General features: G+C 39.0%; 1 protein-coding gene across 1 annotated transcript; it reads left to right on the top strand.

The window, feature by feature from the left end:
• The first annotated feature begins 452 nt into the window (after window positions 1–452).
• On the top strand, window positions 453–24,190 carry LOC117028746 (antigen WC1.1-like). Its single transcript, XM_033117637.1, has 13 exons — window positions 453–798; window positions 6,183–6,491; window positions 6,576–6,893; window positions 9,831–9,923; window positions 10,001–10,315; window positions 11,422–11,736; window positions 19,728–19,769; window positions 19,862–20,176; window positions 20,404–20,436; window positions 20,832–20,969; window positions 21,407–21,493; window positions 22,863–23,009; window positions 23,991–24,190. Exons 1-13 carry the CDS (start codon window positions 453–455, stop codon window positions 24,104–24,106), a joined length of 2,574 nt encoding a protein of 857 aa, XP_032973528.1. The 3' UTR covers window positions 24,107–24,190.
• The last annotated feature ends 499 nt before the right edge of the window (window positions 24,191–24,689 follow it).

Below are 24,689 nucleotides of genomic sequence, written 5' to 3'. Positions count from 1 at the left end.
ACCTCAGTTCTTCACTCCATTTTCTTTTAGCAAATTCATCTAACTCTCAGGTTGATGGCACCGACATGTGTGTGGTTTATAAGAAACTCATCCAGCTGCTAGCCCATTATAGTGATTCTGAACTCGTTTAACTGCTTAGGGAAGAGATTCTAACATTTCCTGTATATCTTTCTCAAATGCCTTATAGAACGCTACAAATCAGAAGGTTAACTCAGATAAGATCTATATAACAATTTCTAACTCAGACTACTCACTAGATTATTTTCAGCTTAACTTTTCCTGTTCCTTCCTATTTTTCAACCATATTACTCTTCGATCACTGCTCTAGAAAACCAGATGAAGGTGTGGTCCTAGTGTAGCCCATCAGGCTCTGCAACCACAGAAGAGATTACTGCCAATTGCTCAGGTAAGTGGTCCCACAGGAGCAGAAAGCCTTTCTCATTCTCTGTTAAATGCCATATTGGCATCACTTTCTCTCCTCAGACAGTAGACAGCTCCGCCTGGTTAATGGGGATAGTCCCTGTGCTGGAAGAGTGGAGATCCTTCACCAGAGCTCCTGGGGCACCATCTGTGATGACAGCTGGGACCTGAATGATGCCCATGTGGTGTGCAGACAGCTGGGCTGTGGAGAAGCTCTTCGTGCCTTGACCGTGGCTTTCTTTGGGAAAGGGTCAGACTCCATCTGGCTGGACAACGTGAACTGCACAGGACAGGAGTCCCATGTGTGGGAGTGCCCTTCCCTGGGCTGGGGGAAGCATGACTGCGATCACAGAGAGGATGCAGGAGTCATTTGCTCAGGTAAGGTCAGTGCATTGTCCACTGGGTGAGGGAATGGAAAGTTCCAAGGAAGCTGGTATGTGATCACTGGGGCAACAGAAGCTGGATAGGCTAGAGAGGTCTGAGAACCTACCCATTGCCCCTGAGTGCACAAAGCATCTGTGAATGATAGTTCGTTTACTTTCCTTATTGTCTCAGCTGTTATTCTTTCCTTCTCCAGTGACTAAATAGTTTATTCTAGTATCATCCCAATTCAAATTAATCTTTATAAATTTTTTATAATTTACTTTAGTAATAATGAACTTCTGCAAATCACCACACACGTCTCCTTTGTAGTGAGTCTGTTGAAGGGAGGGACAAGAATGAAGATGTATTTTCTTTGGTTGAATAGTCTCTGTATATGTAGTATAAGGCATTGTTTTGCATTAGATTCATAGGAATAGAGGCACAAGGAATGTCATTAAACAAATCAAAGAGGAACTTATGAATTTGTGCCAAATTGCAAGTCTCCTTTGCAAATTCATACATCAATATTCATAGTTATTTGTTCAGTAGGACCAGAAAACTATGGATAAAATACTCTGATTCGTAGGTTCTCCTTCCACTGTTACTTGAAAAGATTCTCTCTCCATTTTCCTTTCAAAAAATCAGTATAAATCAGACTTTGGAGGGAAACTAAGCCATGAAATAAAATATTAATTTATGTGTTTTATGGTAAGAGATTATATAATTTATACCTGACTGCTCAATGGTATAAGAAAATTGCATTTGGGGGTTATTTGCTAAAAAGGGGATTAAGAGGACAAACATAATTTTTAATAAGGTAGAAGAGACTTATAGTAGCTGCTGTGGAGGGGAACGGCAATAGGAGGTGACAAGTTTCACATACACAGTTCTCTGAGCAGCATTGAGGGTCCAGGTATGGTGTGGAGAAGGCCATGTATACCTTTATGTAAATCCTGTATGGATGGTTGTAGAAAAGGAGAAGAATGAGTTATAAGATTGACTCAAGGTTGAGGTCAGAAAAGGTCAGAATGGTTGAAGAAAGGGTCCCAGTAATGAAATGTTAAGTAACTTGTCTAAGGACACAGGATATCTATATAGCAAGAAACCACGCAAGGATATATCTGACCATAATTTTCATTTTGCCTTAGGTGGGGTTAATTCATATAAATAAATATCCCTCTAAATGGGTTGCTAGATGGGCGGGGGGGGAGGTGGGGGTAAGGGGGAAGGTGAGGGGATTAGAAAACAATCAGTAACTACAAGATGGCCACGGGGTTTTCAAAATTAATCTGGGGAACGTAATTTAGTGGTTACCAGAGGGTAAGGGGGATGGGGGGTGGGAGATGAGGGTAAGGGGGATCAAATATATGGTGATGGAAGGAGAACTGACTCTGGGTGGTGAACACACAATGTAATTTATAGATGATGTGATACAGAATTGTACACCTGAAATCTATGTAATTTTACTAACAATTGTCACCCCAATAAATTAAAATATATATATATATCCCTCTAAATGCACAGTTTCCTTCTTTGTGCTATCCAGGTCTCACAGAGGGCTTTCCAAAGGGCTTAAAACTCTCTACTTGTTTTACTCCTCCACTAGAAGAAGTAAAGCCCCACAAAGATAAGAACATTGTTTTATTGACAATTACATTCCCAGAACCTACCAAAGTTCTTGAAACATGGCAAACTCTAAAAAGGTATTTGTATTTTGAATAAAGCAGCATGAAATGGACTCTCAATAGCGCTTTCAAATAACTTTTTCCTACCTAAATATCAGACCTGCTCAGAGAGTTTAAAGATACCTCTTTTGGAGCCTCTTTTATCTCTCCTTTTTCATTTCCCAATCAGAGGCTCAATTTTTCCCTTTTTCTGGGCTTCCAGTGACCCTCTCTTCTGTGATACAACTTGATGGAAAGTTCATGCTGACCACCTCTGACTGGTGTTATCTGTGGTGAGCCCAAATTCTATTTTACCTCAAATAACATTTAGGGAATTATTGGATTATTAAAACTTCACTTCTTACTAACAGTCTTGTACAGATAGTAAAATGTCCTTACAGAATTATAGACAAATGAAAGGATCTCTATCACATCACAGAGGTGAATGATTTTAGTCAATATGGAAATGTGTGGTCATCTTAGATGACATGCTGAAAAAATTTATGTTAATAGAAGAGACCTAAAATGAATCTTCTTTACAATCAACTCTTCTTTTTTTTTCTTTTTTTTTCTTTAAGTGGTGAAAGAGCAGTTTATTAAAAGAAAAAGTGCACTTCAAAGAGATAGAAGTGGACCTGAGCAGAAGGCAGTGAGTGGCTCAAGGGCCTATTATTAGAAGAGAAAGTACATTCCAAAGGGATTGGAGTGGGCCTGAACAAAAGCGTGATTCAAAAGGCTCACAAAGCTCAAAGGCCCAAAGGGCCAAGCCCAGGGCGTCATTATTAGGAGAAAAGGTACACTCCAAAGAGTTTGGAGCGGGCCAAGCAAAAGAAGGGGCTCAAAAGGCCTCAACTGTATTTTTCAAAGGAAACATATAATGTATTTTTTCTCTCAATGTCTTATTATGATATGTATATATTTAATTACTATAAAATTTATTTTGGATATTGATATCATGTAGAGATTTGACTTTATTGTTTTTAAATCTATCCCTAAGTTTTTCAACAGTATTTATTGAATAATCTATCTTCTCTAATGATTTAAAATATTACCTTTTTCAAATACTAAATTTCTGTGTGTGTGTGTGTGTGTGCGTGTGTGTGTTTGAGTCTTAGGTATTTATATTCTGCTCCATTGTACTCTAGTCTATTGTTACACAAAAACATAATTGGTTTTAATATTTTAAATGTCTCATACCCTTACATCAGCCTTTCACTTCATAAATTTCCTCGCAATTTTCACATACTTATTCTTCCATTTCAATTTTAAAATCAAGTAGAAAATGAAAAATAATAAAAATTTGCTTCAGAAGGCTCTATCCTGATGTATACAAGACCTTATTGCTTATTCAGCATATATTTGAGTATCTGATATACATATATGTCACACTAAGTAAAATAGTGTACATTCTAAATTTGTAATCTCATGGGATTAATATGGAAAACAACATCTTGTTATGTAAAAGATTCTTTCCATCACCATATATTTGATCCCCTTTGCCCTCATACTTTAATTTAAAAAAAAAAATTTTTTTAGCTAAAATGAGTAGCCTATGACGAACCTCCCAACCAGATTAGATGAAGTTTCCTAACCTGACCTTCTCTGGGGAGATAGAAATGGATAAATAATATAAAACAAGCAGGTCATCTTGTTTCTCACCATTCATTCTTGTACAAGATGTCAAACTTATCCTTTAAGTCTTTAATTCCTGTGGTATAATTTCTGCTTTCCTGCTCTCTGTGGCAGACTTTTTATTCTTTTAGAACATTTCTGAATCTCGATCATGCATGCCTCAAAGTTTGTATGCTTATTAATCAGAGTCCTTTACTAGAAAGGATTCTACCATGTACATAAATAATCATGATCACACTCAGAAACCAGGCAAGCTTATTTTTAAAAACTGTTCTCTATGATTTGGGATTTTATTTTATTTTCATTCTATCTAAAATATGGTCCCTGAATGACCAAATCATGAACAAGATTATTTTTCTTTGGTCTCCCTCTTTCAGTTTCATATTTTATCCACTCCCAACGTAACCTACCACATAACCCACACACACTCCACTTCTACAACAGTGCTTTTTGTTTGGATTCTCCTTTCTGTCCATTCATAGCTCTTGTGATTGTTTTTTTTTTTCATGTGCAGTGGGAGAAATGGGAAAGGGGAACAGTTTAGTGGTGGATGGGAGGAGCGCAGTATGTTGTTAAATTTTCTTTTTTTTGTATTTATTAGGGTGACAATTGTTAGTAAAATTACATAGGTTTCAGGTATACAATTCTGTATTACATCATCTATAAATCCCATTGTGTGTTCACCACCCAGAGTCAGTTCTCCTTCCATCACCATATATTTGATCTCCCTTACCCTCATCTCCCACCCCCAAACCCCCTTACCCTCAAGATAAACAGACAAACAAAAAAAAAATCATAGACACAGACAATAGTTTAATGGTTGCCAGAGGGGAAATGGGAAGTGGAGAGGCAGAAAATGGTAAAGGGGGGTAAAATATACAGTGATGAAGGAGACTAGACTTTGGGTGGTAAACACAAATGCAATATACAAATGATGTATTATAGAATTGTATGCTTGAAACCTATATAATTTTGTTAACCCATGTCACCCAATACATTTAATTTAAAAAACTTGTTCAACAAATATTTCCCCAAATATTTATATCTTTCGTCCATATTGAGGCTTTTGCAATTTGAAATCTCCACATTATTGCTTCTTTGCTCTCTGCTTCCTTCCTCTTACTCATTTTTTGTATAACATGCTGGTTTCTTATCTCAAGAATTCAAATAAGAGAGGAATACACATTTAACAAAAAATAAGCTTAAAATACATCAATAACTATACTCTTTAGCATTTGATGAGATTCCCACGTCTAGGGAGAAAAAACCCTAGTCTGAAGTGATCAGCAAACTCGGCTTTCTTGCATACTCCCCCTGAGAGCTCAGTCTCTCAGCTTCATTGACAAACATTAGGGTTTCAAGAGAGATGGTTAGGACCAGCCACTCATGTTCCTATGACACTCTGAGCTTTCTTAACATCCAGACTCATCTGTGGGCAACTTCTTTTACCATCAGCTCACCTAAGAAATTCCTTGAATTTTTCACCATCAAAAATTATCAGAAAAGTAAAATGTGAAATCATAAAACTGGACTAGTTTTAATATCCATGTTTCCTCCCTTGAACTGTAGTCTGTCTACTGTTAGGCATGTACTCGGGAATCCAGCCCTCATTTTTCCCTACCCTCAGTCACTTAAAGATTGGCTGCTGAGAGAAAGCTGCTCAGAATTCTAGCCCAAGAAATCTCGGGATGTCCTTCTAACCTTGTCGGCCTGATAGCCCTCTAACCTCTTGAATCCTATGGCTGTTTTTCACTGTGGGTTAGTTCAGCTCGTCATACCTCTGCACCCAGTTTGAAAGCCCATTACAGTACAATTCCATTGGGCCCTGTAGTTTCTAGGCCCCTAGACAAGGAAGTCATATTTCTAACCAACCTAAAAGTGTATGTTCCTGGGATTCAAGCCATTCCAAACTGACCCTATAAAGCCTTCTGGATTTCTCTTTAGAAACTCACTCATGAAAATGCAATTCTGACACTAATGGTCAGAGTCTCAGTTCATGTCTTACCCCTGGAAAAAAAAAAAGCTTTCATATCATTGCATGTGATTTGTCTCCAATTGCCAAACCATGATCGTGATTACTCACTGAGTTTGTTTTTTTCTTAGGATTTGTGCATCTGGTCAGAGGGGATGGACCCTGCTCAGGGCAAGTAGAAGTACGTTCTGGTGGAGACTGGACTCCAGTGTCTGACAGGAACTTTAAGTTTCCCACTGCCCACGTCATCTGTGCAGAGCTGCAGTGCGGCAAGGCTGTGTCTGTCCTGGTGGATGTGCCCTTCAGAAAGTCAGGTGGACGGGTTTGGGCTGAAGAGTTCAGGTGTGAGGGGCAAGAGACAAGCCTCTGGTTCTGCCCTAGAGTGCCCTGTCCCAGAGGCACTTGTCAGCACAGTGGAACTGTTCAAGTTGTGTGTTCAGGTAAGATGTAGAGCAGGACTTTAACTTCCCTGCATACTCTGTTGGGAAACCATGAGATTTTGCTAAAATCCTCTCTTCTACCAGCATACACAGAAGTCCGGCTCATGAAAAATGGCACCTCTCAGTGTGTGGGACAAGTGGAGATAAATGTTTCTGAAGAATGGAGAGTGCTCTGTGCTTCCCATTGGACTATGGCCAACGCCAATGTCGTCTGTCGTCAGCTCGGCTGTGGAGTTGCCATCTCTACCCCAAAAGGAGCATACTTTGTGGAAGGAGATGATCAGATCTGGAAAGCCCAATTTCACTGCTCAGGGGCTGAGTCCTTCTTATGGAATTGCCCTATGACTGCCCTGGGCATTCCTGACTGTACCCGTGGAAACACAGCCTCTGTCATCTGCTCAGGTAAGAGCACCAGATTGAGAGTTTGTCTCTCTATCCACATTTCTGCAAAATCTGCAGCAAATTGAGGATCTTGAGTAATACTAGACATGTCCTTCCATTCAGCAGAGAATATATAATACAAAGAAAATATCTGTTTGATCGCCCATGAACAAAATCTATCAAAAGGGAGTTGGAAAAAAATGTTTATACTGTCCCGCAAAGTGGCTTAAACTTTGACTTAATATTCTTCTGTTTTAGGAATTCCTGCAACATGCAAGATCTTTTTAGTGATCATCAGTAAGACAAGGACCATATTCTGATCTTAGAAGATATACACCCAACTCCTTTTTGGTGTTGGTGAATAAATCACCAACTATAACTCTGAGGCGATGGCAGTTTCAAACTGCTTCTCTTATTTTTATCTTCACTAACACAAACAAAAGCAGCCAAGGTACCATATTTTTGGTAGAAATTTATAAGCCAATTCTAAAATCTATGTGAAATAGAATGCACTAAACAATTTTGAAAAAGAAGAACCATTTGAAAGCTCCCTGATTTCAAGACCTACAATAAAGCTGCAATAACCCAGACAGTATTGTCTCTGAGTAAGGATAGATATATAGATCAATGGAACAGAACAGGAAGTTCAGAGATGAACCCAAATATATGTGTAATAAGTTGATTATATTTTTTAAAATGCTACTAGGGACTAAATTGTTCCCCCACAACACATACACACACATACACACACACACACACACACACACAATTCATATGTTGAAGCCCTAACACCCGATTCCTCAGAACATGACTGTATTTGGAGATAGGCCTTTTAAAGAGGTAATTAAGGTAAATGCGGTCATGTGGACAGCCCTAATCCAATATGACTATTATCCTTATAAGAAGAGAAAATTAAGACGCAGGTACACATGGAGGGAAGATCATGTGAAGACCCAGGGAGAAGATAGCCATCTATAAGCCAAGGAGAAGGCCTGGAACAATTCCTTCCCTCATAGCTCTCATAAGAAATCAACCCTGCCAACACCTTGATCTTGGACTTCTAGCCTTCAGAATTGTGAGAAAATAAATTTCTGTTGTTTAAACCACCCAGTTAGTGGCACTTTGTTATGGCAGCCCTAGCAAACTAATACAGAAGCCAAAATATTTCAATGGAGGGGGTATAGTCTTTTAAAAAATGATGTTGGAATAAATAAATATCTGTATGGGTAAAAAATGAACAATAACCCTTACTCACACCATACCAAAAAAATGAACTCAAAATGGTAACTTTACTAATAATTGTCATCCCAATAAACTTCAATTTTAAAAAAATTGAAAAAAGATTAAGAAAATGATTACCAACCTAAATATAAAATTTTTAATAATTAAACTTATAAAGGAAAACATAGGAGAAAATTTTTGTGATATTGGCGTAGGCAAACCTTTTTCTAAAGCACAAAAGGCATTAAGTATTTAAATAAGAATTACACTTCATCAAAATTTAAAACTTTTTTGCTCTTTGACAGTCTACATTAAGAAAATGAAAAAGTATTCAACTGATAGGGAAATTTTTGCAATATGTGTATCGGACAAAGAACTTATATTCAGAATATGTAAAGAACTCTTACAACTCAAAAATAGGACAAATACCCAATTTAAAAATGAGCAAAAGATATGAAGAGACGTGTCCCAAAAGACGATATACTGATGGCCAATCACCAAACTAAAAGATACTCAACGTCATTACTCATCAAGGAAATTCAAATTAAAGTATAAGCAGAAATACCACTTCACTAACTAGAATAGCTAAAGTTAAAAGACTTATCATTCCAATTTTTGGCAAGGATGTGAAACAACTAAAGCTCTCATATTTTGCTGGTGGGAATGTAAAAAGATACAAACACTTTGAAAAAGCCAGAAAAAAAACTATTTGGTTAAACGTACAATTAAAATGTTACCCAACAATTCTACTACTAGATGTTTACTTGAGAGAAATAAAAACATAGGTCCACAGAAAGATTTCAGCATCAATTAAGAATAGAGACAGTGGAAATGTAATGGCTGTATGCGATGTCAGAGGGGTAGTAAATTGAGGGAGGGGAGTTATAGTTTGTAAGGGGTATAAATGATAAATGGCTAACTATTACATTGTTTTGTACACCTGAAACTAACAAAAAAAAGATTTCAGCATCAATGTTTATACCAACTTTATTAACAATAATAGAAAGTATAAACAACTTAAATTTCTACTAACAGAAGAATGAATAAACAAATTGTAGTATATTCAGATGATGGAAGACTTTTCAACCATGAAAAGGACAACAACTGATAAATGTAACTGCACAAATAAATCTCAAAAACATGCTGAGAAAAAGAAGCCATACAAAAAGGGATACATATTATTTGATTCCATTACTTTCTAGAAGGCATAAACTAAACTCTGTGACAGAAGGCAGATCAATGTTTGCCTGAGCCTGAGGTTGTGGGGTGGAGGACATATTGGCTGCCGAGACAAATGGAAACTTTTTGGGTTCATACTCGTGTTGTATCTCGATTGAGGTGGTAGATTATATAGGTATACAACTTTGTCAAAACTTATCAGAATGTACTCTTAATATAGGTGTATTTTATTGCACTAAAAGTACACTTCAATACAGGTGATTGTACTAGTTTTGTTTGTTTCTAGCTTAATTCTACTGCAGTCAAAAATGATTTTTTATTACTTTTTCTTAATTTTTCCTTTGACAAATTTTTGGAACTTATATTTGCTATAGCATACAATCAGTCTTGGTAAATGGCCTACGTGCCCTTCGGAATAATGTGTATTCTGCAGTTTTCAGGTGCATATTTGTTAAATCATATAATTATAGTATATTTTAAATAATAAACACTATTTAGTTTAATTCCATTTCCTGTTCTTTAACTCAACTAAACCTCTGAGCACTCGTATTTCTGTAGGAAAACAGACCCAGGTGCTGCCCCAGTGTGATGACTCCATGTCTGAACCAGCAGGTTCTGCAGCCTCAGAGGAGAGCACTGCCAACTGCTCAGGTGAGGGGTCCCACAGGACCAGAAAACCCTTCTCTTTCCCTGTTAAGAGCCCCACTGGCATGACTCTCTCTCCTTAGAGAGCAGACAACTCCGTCTGGTGAATGGTGGTAATCGCTGTTCTGGCAGAGTGGAGATCCTTCACCAGGGCTCCTGGGGCACCATCTGTGATGACAGCTGGGACCTGAACGATGCCCACGTGGTGTGCAGACAGCTGGGCTGTGGAGAAGCTCTCAATGCCACGGCCTTTGCTCACTTCGGGCAGGGATCAGACCCCATCTGGCTGGATGATGTGAACTGCACGGGAAAGGAGTCCCACCTGTGGAAGTGCCCTTCCCGGGGCTGGGGGCAGCACGATTGCTGGCACAAGGAGGACGCAGGGGTCATCTGCTCAGGTCTGTGCTGCACATTGTCCATAGGCTGTGGGAGGAAGTGGAGCTCTTGAGGATGGAGTCTGAGCCCTGAGGGGGTGTTGCCGAAAGGGCCAGAGGAGAAGGAAGCTTCCTTCCACAGTGCCTGTCTTTCCAGCAGATTTGAAGATTGGTGTTTTTAGTTCCTCCTGCAGCAGCTGAGGCTCTGCTCCTTCCTTCTCAAAAATACCGACTGGCAGAGCCATGTCCTACAGAGTTTCCATTTGAAAGCAGGGCTCACTCATCAGTTACCTATGGTAGTAAAATCTTGAGATGCTATTGATGTTGTAATGAATTACCACATATTTAGTGGTTTAAAACAACAAAATCTATTATTTTACAGTTCTATATATTATAAGCCCAACAAGGGTCTCAATGGACTGACATCAAGGCGCCAACAGGCCTGCATTCTTTCTGGAGACTCGGGGGATGATTTCTTTCCCCTGCATTTTCTATTTCTAAAGGAAGTATGCATTGCTTGGCTCCTAGCTCCCTTTCTTTTTCTTCAAACAAAGAACATTGCCTCCCTCTGACCATTCTTCCTTAATCTCATTTCCATCTGACTGAAGAAGGGAAAGTTCATCCATTTTTAAGAATAGCTGAAAAAAGGATGCGATTAGACTGGCCTCACCTGGTTAGTCCACAATATACCAGATTAATCTCACCTCCCAAGATCCTTATCTTAATAATAACTATACAGTCCCTTTTGCCATAAAACATAATATGTTCACAGGTTCCAGCGAGTAGGATGTAGACATCTTTGGGCGTCCATCATTCTGCCTACCACCCACTCACTATCCATGCTCCCTTTCACATATTCTGTCAGAAGGTTTGTCACGAAGCAGATTCAGTTTTCCCTCTGTGCAGAGTGTCCAGGTTGGTGTTCCTCTCAGTTCATATTCTACTGCATCATTGTGGTAGAAATAAACAGACACAAACCAACAAAGTAAAGAAAAGGGAGACAAATTTCAGTCTTCTGAGGTCTTCCTCAGCAGAGTCAGGGATAAGTGTTCACAATCTCTGGGAGAGAGAAAAACTAGATCATTGAGTGGAATGTTCACTGTGCCGTGTTTTCCCCCTTTCTATTTTAGAGTTCCTGGCCCTTAGGATGGTGAGCGACGACCAGGAGTGTGCTGGCTGGCTGGAAGTTTTCTACAACAGGACCTGGGGCAGTGTCTGCCACAGCCCCATGGAAGCCATGACCTTGTCCACAATCTGCAGACAGCTTGGCTGTGGGGACAGTGGGACCCTTAACTCTTCTGTTGATTTTAGGGAAGGTTCTAGACCCCGGTGGGTGGATGGAATCCAGTGTCGGAAAACTGATCTCTCTCTCTGGCAATGTCCTTCTGACCCTTGGAAAAACAGTTCATGTTCTTCAAAGGAGGAAGCTTATATCTCGTGTGCAGGTGAATTTTGCCTGTTTCTATGTGTCTGTCCCACCCTGCAGGATGTTGTTAATGAGATTTCATATTTTCAAATCTAAGTGATGTTTTAAGATAAGCGTACAAAACATAAATGGATGAAAATGATTTAATCCACCTGTTGCAATCTTGTTTCCAAGGAAAAATAGGGGAAACTCTGCTGACAGCGGTTTATGTGAAAAATATCAGGGAAATTGGAATGAACATGTGGCTAGCATGAATGTTTACTCTGGTAAACATTTTAAGGAACTGCTAACTAATTAGGAGTAGTTAAATCATGTGCCCAGCACCTTAAAGTAGGGCAGAGCAGAGAATCAATCCTGATTGCTCTGGCTTTTAAACTCATGGTATTTTACTCCGAAATGTGTCTATATCACTTAGGCTACTTCTCAAGTCAATCTGTTGGTCAATAATAATTGACTTCCTTGTAGGTACAAATTTATATTCCAGGCAAGAAGACAGAGAAGGAAATAGAGTCACTGCTGTTGTAGAGCTTACAATCCAGTGCTGAAAACTCTCATTAGGCAAAAATTTCAAGTATCATGAAGAATGAGAAAATGCTTGGAAGTGTGCAACTGGGGCAAAAGAAGAAATCATAGTTAAATGAGACCTGAAGGATGAGTGAGATTTCCTCAAAAGAAGAAAGTGGAAAGGTCTTTTTGGTCAATATAAGTACTGAGTTGGGAGGGGACAAGGTAAATATGAGGTACTGAGAAGATTCCATCATGGTCAGGAAGAGGGTGAGGGGAGGGATGCAGGATTACCCTGGAATGGTGAGATGCTGAGCAGAGCCAAGACTTCTGGGCACGGCCCAAGAAAACAGACTTGTTAAAAAGAAAAAGAAAATTTTTTTTCTCCTGTTGGCTGCCACATTATGGGGAACTGCTGGGAAGTCAGTGACCTAGGTTCTTCGTATCTTTCCGCTTGAATTTATCTCTTGTAAGAGGCCCTCAGAATCCCAGTCTTCTTGGCTGATCTCTTATTCCCTGTGCCTTTCTCCCTAATTATTGTGTACTTCTGTGTTCCCCTCATTCTACTCCCCCAAATCTTCAGAGCCTGCTAGAATTTGGAGCCCATTATTTTCCAATTCCATTATACCCTCAATGTTTCCTTCACTTTTATGTTCTGATCAAAACCTGGCTTTTCCCTGAAAATACCGATTTCCCTATTTACCAGAAGCTGTGTGTTTATTTGTCTTTCAACGGACTTTTCTCTGGCTCCTGACTTTGACTACGCATGCTCCTTGCTCTCAGTTGTCATTTTCAACAATTCCTGTTCTGTTTCTTCTCAACATCCAGTTACTTTGAAATTCACACGATGAGGCAATACCCCCCACTACTTCTATTTGTTGCTGTCATCTCGTCACTCCCCCTTGTCCACTGAAGGCTGCAGCACCAGGCTCACCGGGTTCTTCATCTGTGTCTTACTCCTGGAACCATGAATAGTTAATTAAACATCTTTGCACACAACTGGGACAACATTCTGGCCTCTCATTTTATAGTTCCTCATTTCTAAACACCTTTCCTTCTATCCCACCACTGTCTATGCACACTGTTGACTATCAATAACTGCACATCTTGAAATCTTGATTTCTTTAAATTCTATTCTCTGATCATTGCTTCTTATTCTTAAGGCTTATAAACTGTAATGTTCCTTTCCCAATAATTTTTCATCCTCATGGAGATACCCAATGTTTTCCCCTATCAGTTTTCTTACTTTCCTTCTTTCTTCATATCTACACATTTTTTCCTTAGTTAGATTAGGTAATATGATTCAACGTTATAATCGTTTTCCTTTAACTATATTCAACTCCTTTGTCTCTTTTTTGTCAGTTTTAACTGGCACACACAAGCATGGTTAAAGTCAATTACCTAACTACTCTTTGCCTGTACTGAACTAATAAAAAGGCAAGAAAAGAACACATGGTATGTTGCTAGTCTATTTTTAAATTCTTAGACACAATCTCTAATGGTCACTCTATACTGTCCCTAAGTGCTACTGTACCCTACTGTACTGTGCTTGCCCTCTGTTTAAAATTATATTTTACATGTTTTCTGTCCTCACACTGTCAAAACCTGATTCCCACCATCCATTCTCAAATCATGATCTTGCGTCTCACCTCACAGAAAAATTAGAACAGAGAAAACTCATCTTCGTTTCACCAAATCTACTGACCTGTGGTCTGTGCACATGCTCTCTACTTGGCTTCCAAGGTCAGTTGCCACTGTCCTTACCTTAGGCCAGCTCTTCTGCATGGGCTATAGATCCTAGTAACATTTACCTTGTCAAAGTCTTAGGTTCTTCAACTATGCCCTCTTCCTCAGCATCGTCAACTTCTCCTGTCTCTTGGTTGATTCTCATCAGTATATTTATTAGCTTGAGTGTCACACATCTTGAAAAGTACCGGACAAACGACATTCTTCCTCAACCCCAATTCCCTCCCTAACTACTACTCCCCATGCCTCTTCTCTCTCCTCCACAGCTAAGTTTTCCTAAGTGGTATTGTTATTAATCATTCACTGTATCTATACTTTTGTGTCGTCTGCTCTTCCATTTAAGTTTTAGGCGCTACCATTTCTCAGAATCGGTAAGGAAATGAAATATAGCAAATCTTTCTCTTTTCATTATTCTTGACCTGTCAGCGGCATTCAATAGGTTGACTTCTCTTTCCTTCTCAATTGTTCTTTTGCCTCCATACAATCATGCTGTCTCATTAGTTGTTCTCCTTAGTCTGCTTCACTGATTGTTGTTTTTGTTCTTATAGGGTTGACACTCCTGTGCTCAGCCTCTAGATTTTAGACACTCTCAGGGCTCAGTATCAGACTCTCTACTCTTCCTTAGCTATCTATACTTCCTCCTTTAGGCCCATGACCTTATGACTTCTATATACTTATAGCTGCCAAATATATACCTCCACAGCTAATCTTTGCCATTAATTCCAAACTTATATATGCTTTTGTTACCTGACAGTCTCCATTTTAATGTCAATGGGCCACTCAAATTTAGTCCAAAGCATGATATTTGGTTTTACCTACTCAATCCCTGTGCCTCACTATATTTCCCATTTCAGTTCATGCTGCTACCATTACTTAGTTACTTAGGCTCGATATATAGGAGTCAACCTTCCTTTCTTCACTGCCCTTCCATTCCATTGCAATAGAACAGCAAGTTCTGTTGGCTCTATCTTTAAATATATCTTTAATCTTCTACTCTTTCTATTTTCATTACCATCTTAGTCCAGAAAAGATCACTTTTTTACATGGATTAACCAAAAGTCAGTAGTGGTCACCTAAGTCCACTCTTTCTCTTCCATGGTATATTCTTTCTCTTCCACAGTATATTCTTTCTCTGTCTACCAGAGAAGAGTTTTAAAAATTAGTTTGTATCTTGTTTTTTGCCTTTTAGCTTCCAGTGGCTTTCTATTGAACTTAAGATAGACCTCAGATTTCTTACACTGGTGGACAAAGCCATACATTCCCCTGCCCACCCTAAGTCTTCCTCTCCTATTACTCTTCTACTCAGCGGCTATACATATTGACTCTCTTTGTATTTATGAAACGTACAGGCATGGGGGAAGTAAGGAAAGGCAGGCTGGCCATCATTTAATGCCTCAGTATTCTTTTACCAGACAGATGGTATTATTCATCTTAAAATCTTGCACCAGTTATTCTATCTGCTTTGCTTGCCTGTCAACTTCTCATCGTTCAGTTCTCACTTTAAATTAATTTCCTTGGTGAGGCTCCTCATACCAATTTAAGTGTTATTACCTCTCCCAACAGTCTTTATATTCCTGACAATCCATGGTTATCCCTGAACACAGTGATTGCTTTTCTAAATATCTCTCCTACAGGGTTTTAATTCCTCTGCCCAAACAATTTTACATTTTATAGCATATTTTATGCTTCTCGTAGTACTTATTACTATGTGAAATGATCATTCATTTATTTTCAGGTGTATTATCCATCTCTCCTATTAGATTGTAAATTCCATGGGATCAAGGACTTTGAATATTGTATTCACCACTGTATATCCAGTGGGGTAGATAGTACCTGACATACTAGACATTTAGAAATGGTTCTTGAATGAATGGATAACCTTTTTGATTGTGTAGTCAAAATTAAAGATATTTTCATGAAGGTGTAATCAAAACTAATTGAAAGGTTTTTAAGCTGGAAGTAAGTTAATCAATTTTGCATTAAGAAAACATCCTTTGATACAGGATAAACAAAGGATTATTGCAGGGGAACTATACATGCATAATAGTGACTTGAAATAGCTTGGAGGAGTCAAGGGTGACTGCTAGAAGTATTGTAGTGCCTTTTATTAATATGGAAAATACAGAAGCTCCTGGGAGGAAATCCATGGGCTCAGTTTTGTTTTCGTTTTGTTTTTTGTTTTTTTGGTTTTGTTTTGTTTTGTTTTTTCATTACTTTCAGGTGTACAAAACAATGTAATAGACACTTATCATTTATATGGGCTCAGTTTTGGATACGTTAAATTTCAAGCAGATGAGAACACTCAAGTGGAGATGTCATTAGGCATTTAGAAGTATGTGATTTGAATTTAGAAAGGAAATCTGGGAGGGAGATATAAATTTGGGAGTTTTCATAGAGATGTTTAGATCAGCGTGGATGAGATCACTAGGAAAATAAGCATGCCTAGAACAGAATCCAAGGAACACTAACTTTTAAAAGCTGGGTAGCGTACTTCATGAAATGGCATGGAGTCTGATGGAGAGCTGACAAGGAAATAGGAACCCAGAAAATATTGTATTTGGAAATCAGGTTAAAAAAAAAAAGTTTCATGGAAAGGGGAATGGTCATATGTGTTAAATTATACTGAGACATTGAATAAATGAGAACTGAAAATTGCCCAATAGATGTAGATCAATGTCTGTCATCGAGTGTCTTAACAAGAACACTTTTGAGAGTGGAGGGTGGAAACCAGAAATAAAAGTATCAAAAAAATAAGGTGATAGTGAAAATGTACACAGCCTTTTTGAGAAACTGTGAAGAGCGAAAAATAAGAAGTAAGGTGCTGGAGTGTTGTATGCAATGCTGGAAAAAAATTTCTTTTAATTACTAGGTTGATTAATTTGTTGATGCCCAGTGGGGGAAACAGCCTTCAGAATGGATGCTGACATGTTTCATTGTCTAGGTGCATGTGTGCCAACTGCAAAAATAACTAAAAACCATTTTACAGGAAGTCGGTAATTAGGCTAATGAGCAGAAATGCCAGAGGAGATGTAGCTTGGTTGCTGACCTCAGACTTTGAAGGACTCTGCCTTGGAAGAGGAAAGGGACTCACTATGAGATGCTCTAGTGAGCGAGACCCTGACTGATGGATGGAGATTACTAGGAGTCAGCTTTGGGTTTACTCTAAATACAAGTGTCATAGGGAATCTCACCCTTGTGACGGTCCCCAGGGAATGAACACTACTATCAGGAATTAAGAAGGACGGCCAGCCTGCCTTCCTTATTATATCCCCTTTTGCCTGTCTCTCCATCTCTTCCCTTAATGAGCCACACTTGCTCCTGCTGGGCTTGTACCATGCTTAGCACCAGGGAATTTGTGTTCTTTCTACTAGGTCCTTTTATGCTTAGAGAGAAACCAATTGCTTTCTCTTTCATTTAAATTACAAAAACATTGCTTACTTATTGTAAGCAGGGAAGATATATAAAATGTAAAAGGAGAAATGACTTGTATCCTCTGACTCCTTGTCCGTTCATATCCTCCTGATATAATCTGGACTAATGGACTAATAAGTACGATTTTCCAAATTCATCCACTTTCACTAAAGCATATCCAAACTCTTATACCCATAAAAGAATTTATGTTGATGGTGTCTTGTTATTTGTTTTTACAAAATTAGAATTAAATCATATACATTATTATTAAATTGGCTTTTATCACTTTATAATATGTCCTGGATATTCCTCCAGGTAGCTGTAAAACAATGGCAAATATTTCATTCATGAGAGGTTGATACTACAGTTCATATAACCGTTAGCTTATTTATTGGTAGTCTGATTATTTTCAATTTTTTTCTCCTCTACAAATAATTTTGTAATTTGTATTTTTGTCATGTATCTCTACATACTAGTGAGTTTATTGCTACAGGATTGCTCCCAATGTTGATATTATTAGATCAAAGGATACACACGCTCACTTACACACACACACAACTGTTAGGATACTGTCAAATTACTTTCTATGGCTAATTATTTTTAATTGTCTTCTTCATATCTAGATAGAAGATGGCTAATTATTTTTAATTGTCTTCTTCATATCTAGATAGAAGATGCTGGGATTTTTCAATAACTTGACTACTAAACTAGAGCCAAATCACATAGAAGTTCCAAAATCAAAAAGCTTACAAAGCCCACAGATATCATTCTAAGATATTTGAAGTCTGAATAAAGATAACAGTTGCTTTGCTTCTGGTTTCTTTTTCCTTACTTCCTTTCCTCACTCTCTTTCTTTCTCTTTCCCTCTTTCCTTCCCTCCCTTCCTTCTTTTTTTCCTTCTTTTGCATTTTCACAGTGCTTTCCTTTCAACAGTTTTATCCTGCCCCTTGGTTTGTCTCTTCTCTCTCTCTCTCTCTCTCTCTCTCTCTCAATCTCTCTCTCTCTCTCTCTCTCTCTCACACACACACACACAGACACACACACACACACACACACACACACACACACACACACACCAGTCAGGTATACCTTGGACAATATGCTGCAAGTTGCCTGAAATCCAACATATCCAACAGCTGAGAGACATAGATATTTCAAAAGCAGAGGCTCACTCCCTTTCTTGCCTCTCTTTCTTCACCTCTTTGTCTTGCTCCTGTGGAAGACTGAAGAGATATTAAACTATATGAACTTCTATTGATGAGAATTTTCTATAATCAAACACAATGAGTTGAGAAGTAGTGAAGACTCCAGTCCTGAAAGTAAGCAACCACCCGAGGGGTCATGCCATCATTTTCAGAGATGTTCTCTGCATAAAAAAGGAGGTTTGATAGGATGATATGGAAAGATAAGCCAATTCTGATATTTTATGGCAAGTACCATGTACACTTCTGTTTTCTTGTGTTGTTTTGAATTTATGTCTGTTTTCCTTGGTTTTAATTCTCATCTGTGTTTTTTCTTTTGTTCCCATCCTTGAATTCTCTTAATGTAGTTTTTCTTATTATATTTATTTGTGTCTCATGCAGACATTTCTGTCTGACTAGCTAACTATTTGTCTATTCATCAATTTTTCTCTAAATTCTACTTATTGTAATACTTTAAAAAAGGTTTCTGTCCCTGTAGTAATTTCCTTTGCTTGTCCATGTGTTACACTGAAAAATAGATAAGGAAAGTTTACAATCTGTTATATAATTTCCCTTTAAAAGTATAAGCAGAATACTGAACACAAATTACTTCTATAATTCTGGACTTATTTGTTTTTAATATCCACTATTTATTACCACAAGCCATTATCATTAATTTATATTTCCTTTATTATCTTACTGATTAGCAAGAATTTAGTGAATTATACTTCACTGGATTTTATTCATCTTTTCATTTATTCAGTAAATATTTATCAAGCCCCTATATATAGAATTTATATAAGATTCTCAATATATATTTGTTGAGTGAATGCATACAATGTACCAGTCACTGTCTTAATAGTAGAAACACTGAGATGAATAAGATATGCAAGGTCCTTCCTCCAGTGGAGCTTTCATTCAGGGGTGTGTGTGTATTGTGGAATATGGTAAGTGATAAACAAATAAACATATTAAGTAACTTCAGCCGGTGATAAGGACCAGGATTCAGTCAATGTCTCAGTAACTCAGCCCATTATATTAATTATGAAGTCTGCGTTTTCACTTGTCATTGGACTGAGCCAAAGACCTTAAATAATCTTGTTTGAGGCAAGACCCCACCACCAGAGCTGTCCCTGATCCAGTGCTTCCCCTTTGTCTCCTTCTGCAGGAATGAGACCCAAGAGCTGTCCAAGGGCTGCCCCCTGCATAGGTACATCAGCCTCTCCCACCTCTCCTTTTGGCTCCCAGGGGCTCCTTCCTTCCCATCAGGTCTGGAAACAGGACGTGCTGCTGCCTTTTCAGACAAAGAGAAGCTCCGACTCAGGGGAGGAGACACTGAGTGCTCAGGGCGAGTGGAGGTTTGGCACAATGGCTCCTGGGGAACGGTGTGTGACGACTCCTGGAGCCTGGCAGAGGCCGAGGTGGTGTGTCAGCAGCTGGGCTGTGGCTCTGCTCTGGAAGCCCTGCAGGAGGCAGCGTTTGGCCCAGGAAATGGGCACATCTGGTTGGACCAGGTGCAGTGCAGCGGCAAGGAGTCCTCCCTGTGGGCCTGTGCTACAGAGCCCTGGGAGCAGAGCAACTGCAAGCATGAGGAGGATGCTGGCGTGAGGTGCTCAGGTGAGTGGAAGGGCCAGGACATTGGGCTAGAATTGAAGGAGGTGTGAGTTTGTACCCAGAACTTCCTAGGCTAACCTGCTGTTCTGTGCTCTGGCTACAGGAGAGGCTATTGCCTGATCTCCTGATATCTGGGAAATAACCAATATGGCAGAAATAGTAGATATAACCCTATGTTTTTTCCAGGCCAACTCAGGACAGTGATCCCATCATCCTTCTTTTCTCTCCAGGTAAGAGAACAACAGTTCTCCCCACTCGTGGAAGTAAGTGGTTCTGCTCTGGATCATGTGATAGAAGAGACACACATATTTTTAGGGACTTGCACTATGGAATCTACATATTTCTGGCAAAATCAACCATATCCATTTAGGAAAGGCCTAATGATCAGGTATTTATAATCCTATGAAGTTGTGGCAGCTGTAATGCTCCAAAGCTTTACTAGTTTTCATTTTATAAAAATTCCTTAGAACAAGATTCAGTTCTCATTGACAACACTCAAGGCAGGACCTGGATTGATCACGTCTTGGAGTTCAAGCAGATTCGTTGTACCTGAATGGTGACTTCATGGTCTTGAGGACTCGGGAGATGACTAGGATAAAGGGGTATTTTCATGGGCTTATGACCCTCTCTAAAATCTCATGACCTCTTCTTTCCTCAGGTACCAATTCTGGCTCAGCTCCAGTCCCTGGCATCTTCTCCCTACCTGAGATCCTCTGTGTCATGTTGAGTGCCCTTCTCTTCCTAGTCCTTATTATCCTGGGGATTCAACTACACAGATGGAGAGGAGAGCACCCAGGTGGGCCTTAAGGGTGCTAAATAATCTGGAAAGTAGTGGGAAGGGTATGGAACCAGTTGTGATATCAAGAAAAGTACACAAGTATTGGTCTTCAACCCCATTACTTGGCAAAACTCCACTTTCTGTACTACAGACTTCAAGATTTGAAAGTATTGAATCCTTAGTCCTGGGTTGAATGTAAAACTATTCAAAAATTATGACTTCCTAAAAAAAAGTTATGACATCCTGTGTGAACAGTGTCAGTGGAATTCAGTGTAAGATCAAGATCAGGGTCAGGAAACCTCGTTCTGTCCCCAAAGGGCACAAGGCTAAGAAAGAGGCCCTAGCAGTCCACAGGGGTTTTTCTAAGGGCGAGCATTGGAGGGCACTGAAGGCTTTGTCTATTAGTAAATGGAATATCTCGAGGGCAGTCTCTAAACTCATGCCACTTTCCCCAGCCTTACCTGCTTTTGAAGGTGCTGTTGATGAGGCCTTGTACCAGGAGATTGATTACCTAGAGAAGGAGGACCTGTTGGACAGCCCAGGTGTGTTCCATGCCCTCCCCTCTGTTCATGAGATGGCTATGGTTTATCTTCAACAAGTACAGACCCAACCACTTACCCAACCTCACATGGTTAGCCTTCTAAGGTAGAAGCTATAAGTCTTCTCTCTATAAGTCTGAAGCCTCAGGATTTTTTCTGAACTGTAACGCTGGGCCTCCTACGATAGGAAAGATTTTTCTGTTTGTCTGTGATGTTTTTCTCCCTGCCAGGTAATCTGTCTGATGACTTAGTGACTAAGCTGCCATATTACACAGGGGGAAATGAGGAGAATGAAGACCCCAGATAGTAGGGATAAGTCTTTCCTTGGATGGTGGGGATAATAAGGAAGAATCTCATCTGAGGAGAATTCCTCCTGTGATTAGGATGGCAAGGATGTCTTCTCTCCAGTTTACAACAAATTTTTCTCTCTCTGCCCACTCTGTGACCTTAGAAAGGGAAAAACCAAACTCAGTTCTCTGTGTCCACAGCTACTTCTACTCAGTTATAAACGTTCCTCTAATGTATTATTATGGATTCAAAGGCCATTCCTTTAAACATCTGTAACTGATCATCTCAAAAATTCTGTGTCAAGAGAGAACATTGTAAAGTACAGTTGGATCCTGAGATAGTATGATATTTGGATCATTTAGTGGATCATGTATATATTGAGACCAAAAATTCCTTTTAATAAACACTGGAATATATTGAGTGTTTGGTGCCTGTACTTACCAACTATTAGAAGCTCTTATTTACAAGGGACCTAAGAGAGGAGAATGTCCCTCTGGACCTTCTCCAAATAGTAAAGATGCACAGCTCTTGGGATGAAGCTTGTCCAGAATGGCTCCTGGGGATTCGATCCTAAAGCCAACCAAGCACTAGAAGGAATTGAAAGCCAGACCTCCTGTGATTGGGACTAGTGAGATCTCCTGTCTCTGAGTGATAGATATCCAAGCTTCTCTTTCTCTGTCAGTTTTGTATCTCCCACAGTTTCAGAAGGCACGTGGACAGCCTGGGTTCTCTTGGTCCATATTCATCCTTTCTCTGTCTCTGATATGGGCATATTATGTGTTATAACTTCATATCATATACTTGAAAATAGTACCTGAAACTCATAGCAAAATAGCTTTTGTGGATATTTTATGGTATGAGAAGCCATGTTAGAAAATTATTATTGACTTTGATATATTGGAATATTTAGAAGATTTAAGTAATTTCTGAGACTATTGAGATTAAATATATGCCTTTGAGACAATCCTAGAATATGGTATCTATATTTATTAGCTATTAGAATCCCTGCATTAGAAGGGACTTAGGACATCACCTAGTCCAACCCATATTTTGCTATTCCACCTAAGTCCTTATCTGTTTTCAGAGTCTCCAGGTCAGCATGTCAATGGCACAGGTAATGATTATGATGATGTTGAAGAGTTGCCTGTTCCTGAAATTCCTTCTCTTCCTGAGATGAGGGAGATTTATTCTTTTCCAGAGGAGGAAGGTGGTGCCAGGCATTACCAGACAGGTGAGTGAACAGCTCTGTCTCCAATAACCTTTCTTCCTTGTCATGGAGAAGATGAGTTTAGAACCATCAGTAGCCAGTTTTTCTTTACCATAAGAATCTGGGTAGCTTTGTATACCTAGATAAGATCAGCTCTTCTTTATCCCAGGTATATTGTAGCTATTTCACCTCTTCTGAGAGGAGAAACATACTGTATTCTCTGTGCCTATGCCCACCATCAATTGATATAGACATGTCTATGAGTTGCAGAGGCTTGTTCCCATTTTTTTATACCCTGAGGGCTTTCAGATTGTGAAAAGTAATCTGGAAAGTTTTTTTTAAATATCAATGTAAATTAAATTTGTGGGCTATAAAATTTTGTTTTGGGAAAACCATGTAACCAAGTGTTTAAAGTTGACATTGCCCACTATTAATGCAGCATGTGTAGTGGCCTTGGAGAGTCAAAATCTAAGCACCAGAAGGAAACTAAGGTACAATTTTCTCTCATTGTTTATTTAAATTGGCAGATGAAAACCTTCATCCTTAGGTCTAGGCTTTCTGCTTATATGTGAGCATGGGGTCCCTGAGGAGCAGGAGACTGTGGGATTTGGTTGAGCTGCTCTCTTTTGGCATCTGACAAAGGACCCAAATTGTTCTCATGAATACTTTTAGGTCAGACTTTATCTGTTATCAAGGTGTTGAGGAGAGGTCATCTTTTTCCTCCATTCCTTAAAAAATCAGACCAGACTGGTGTGGAAGAGAGAATTCATATCTCTTTTCCACTCCTTGACATTATTCATCCACCTCCTTTCTAACTGTAGAGATCAAGACAAGACTTTACACAGAGTAGCTGAGTCAGTATGAAGTAGTCCTATCTAGTCTTTCAGACAAGTGCCGGGCCCCCACAGATAATTTGTAGGCACTATGTACTAGTCTCCTTCCACCAGAGGACTCTGTCCTATCTTTTTGTCACCACTGAAACCAAGATTCTCCTTACTGTTTCAGGCATCTTTCTTCAGTCTCCTAGAGAAGCTATCAACTGTGGCATGGGAGAGAAAGGATCCTCATTGGTCCTAAGCCAAGACCCTGGGTATGACGATGTTGAGCTTAGCAGCATGTAGTTGCCATTTTTGGTGCAAGTATCTTTTCAAAGAACCCTTCTGTAATATTGTTTCTCAAATAAATGAGAATTCTGTCTTCTTCACTACTGCAAAGCTTTTACATGTATCTAAGACAAAAATAAATTATTCATAATAAATACTCTGAGCTTCATAGATGAATGCTATTCTCTTAAGAATCTAGATATATTCACCCCCACTGACCTTGGACAATTCAGTCTTCAAATATTCTTCTTTCCTCAAGTGAAATCTCAGTTAAAAAATCTGTTTTATTATCTCCCTTCAGACTATACACTGTTGCCTTCCTTTAGGTACAGAGAAGTTCACGCTTATCCTGAATAGCATAAAACTCTGAAATCTGGCTTACTCTTAGAAATATAAACTCAGAAACACATAATTGAATATTCCAAAATATTCTACCTATCTTCTATAAAACCTAGAAATGAGGTTCAAAGTGAGGTTTGGTCAGGTAGAAGAGAAATAGTTGCAGCTCTTATAATTTTGCACACAGTTTTATGGAATATTAATAACAAAAATCTACTACTACCTAACAATATCTTTTACTCTAACTTCTTTTTTTCTAGTT

The sequence above is a fragment of the Rhinolophus ferrumequinum genome, chromosome 10 (assembly GCF_004115265.2).
Source record: "Rhinolophus ferrumequinum isolate MPI-CBG mRhiFer1 chromosome 10, mRhiFer1_v1.p, whole genome shotgun sequence".
Lineage (NCBI taxonomy): Eukaryota > Metazoa > Chordata > Mammalia > Chiroptera > Rhinolophidae > Rhinolophus > Rhinolophus ferrumequinum.
The sequence above is the reverse complement of the archived record's forward strand: the minus strand, read 5'-3'. Positions and strand labels throughout refer to the sequence as shown.

What these genes read in the sequence shown, in the direction of transcription:
- LOC117028746 (XM_033117637.1), top strand. Translation starts at nt 453, where the DNA reads ATGCCATATTGGCATCACTTTCTCTCCTCAGACAGTAGACAGCTCCGC. An exon ending in TGTTCAAGTTGTGTGTTCAG is followed by an intron (nt 6,492 to 6,575) that starts GTAAGATGTAGA and finishes CTCTTCTACCAG; the next exon opens with CATACACAGAAGTCCGGCTC. An exon ending in TGCCAGGCATTACCAGACAG is followed by an intron (nt 23,010 to 23,990) that starts GTGAGTGAACAG and finishes TTACTGTTTCAG; the next exon opens with GCATCTTTCTTCAGTCTCCT.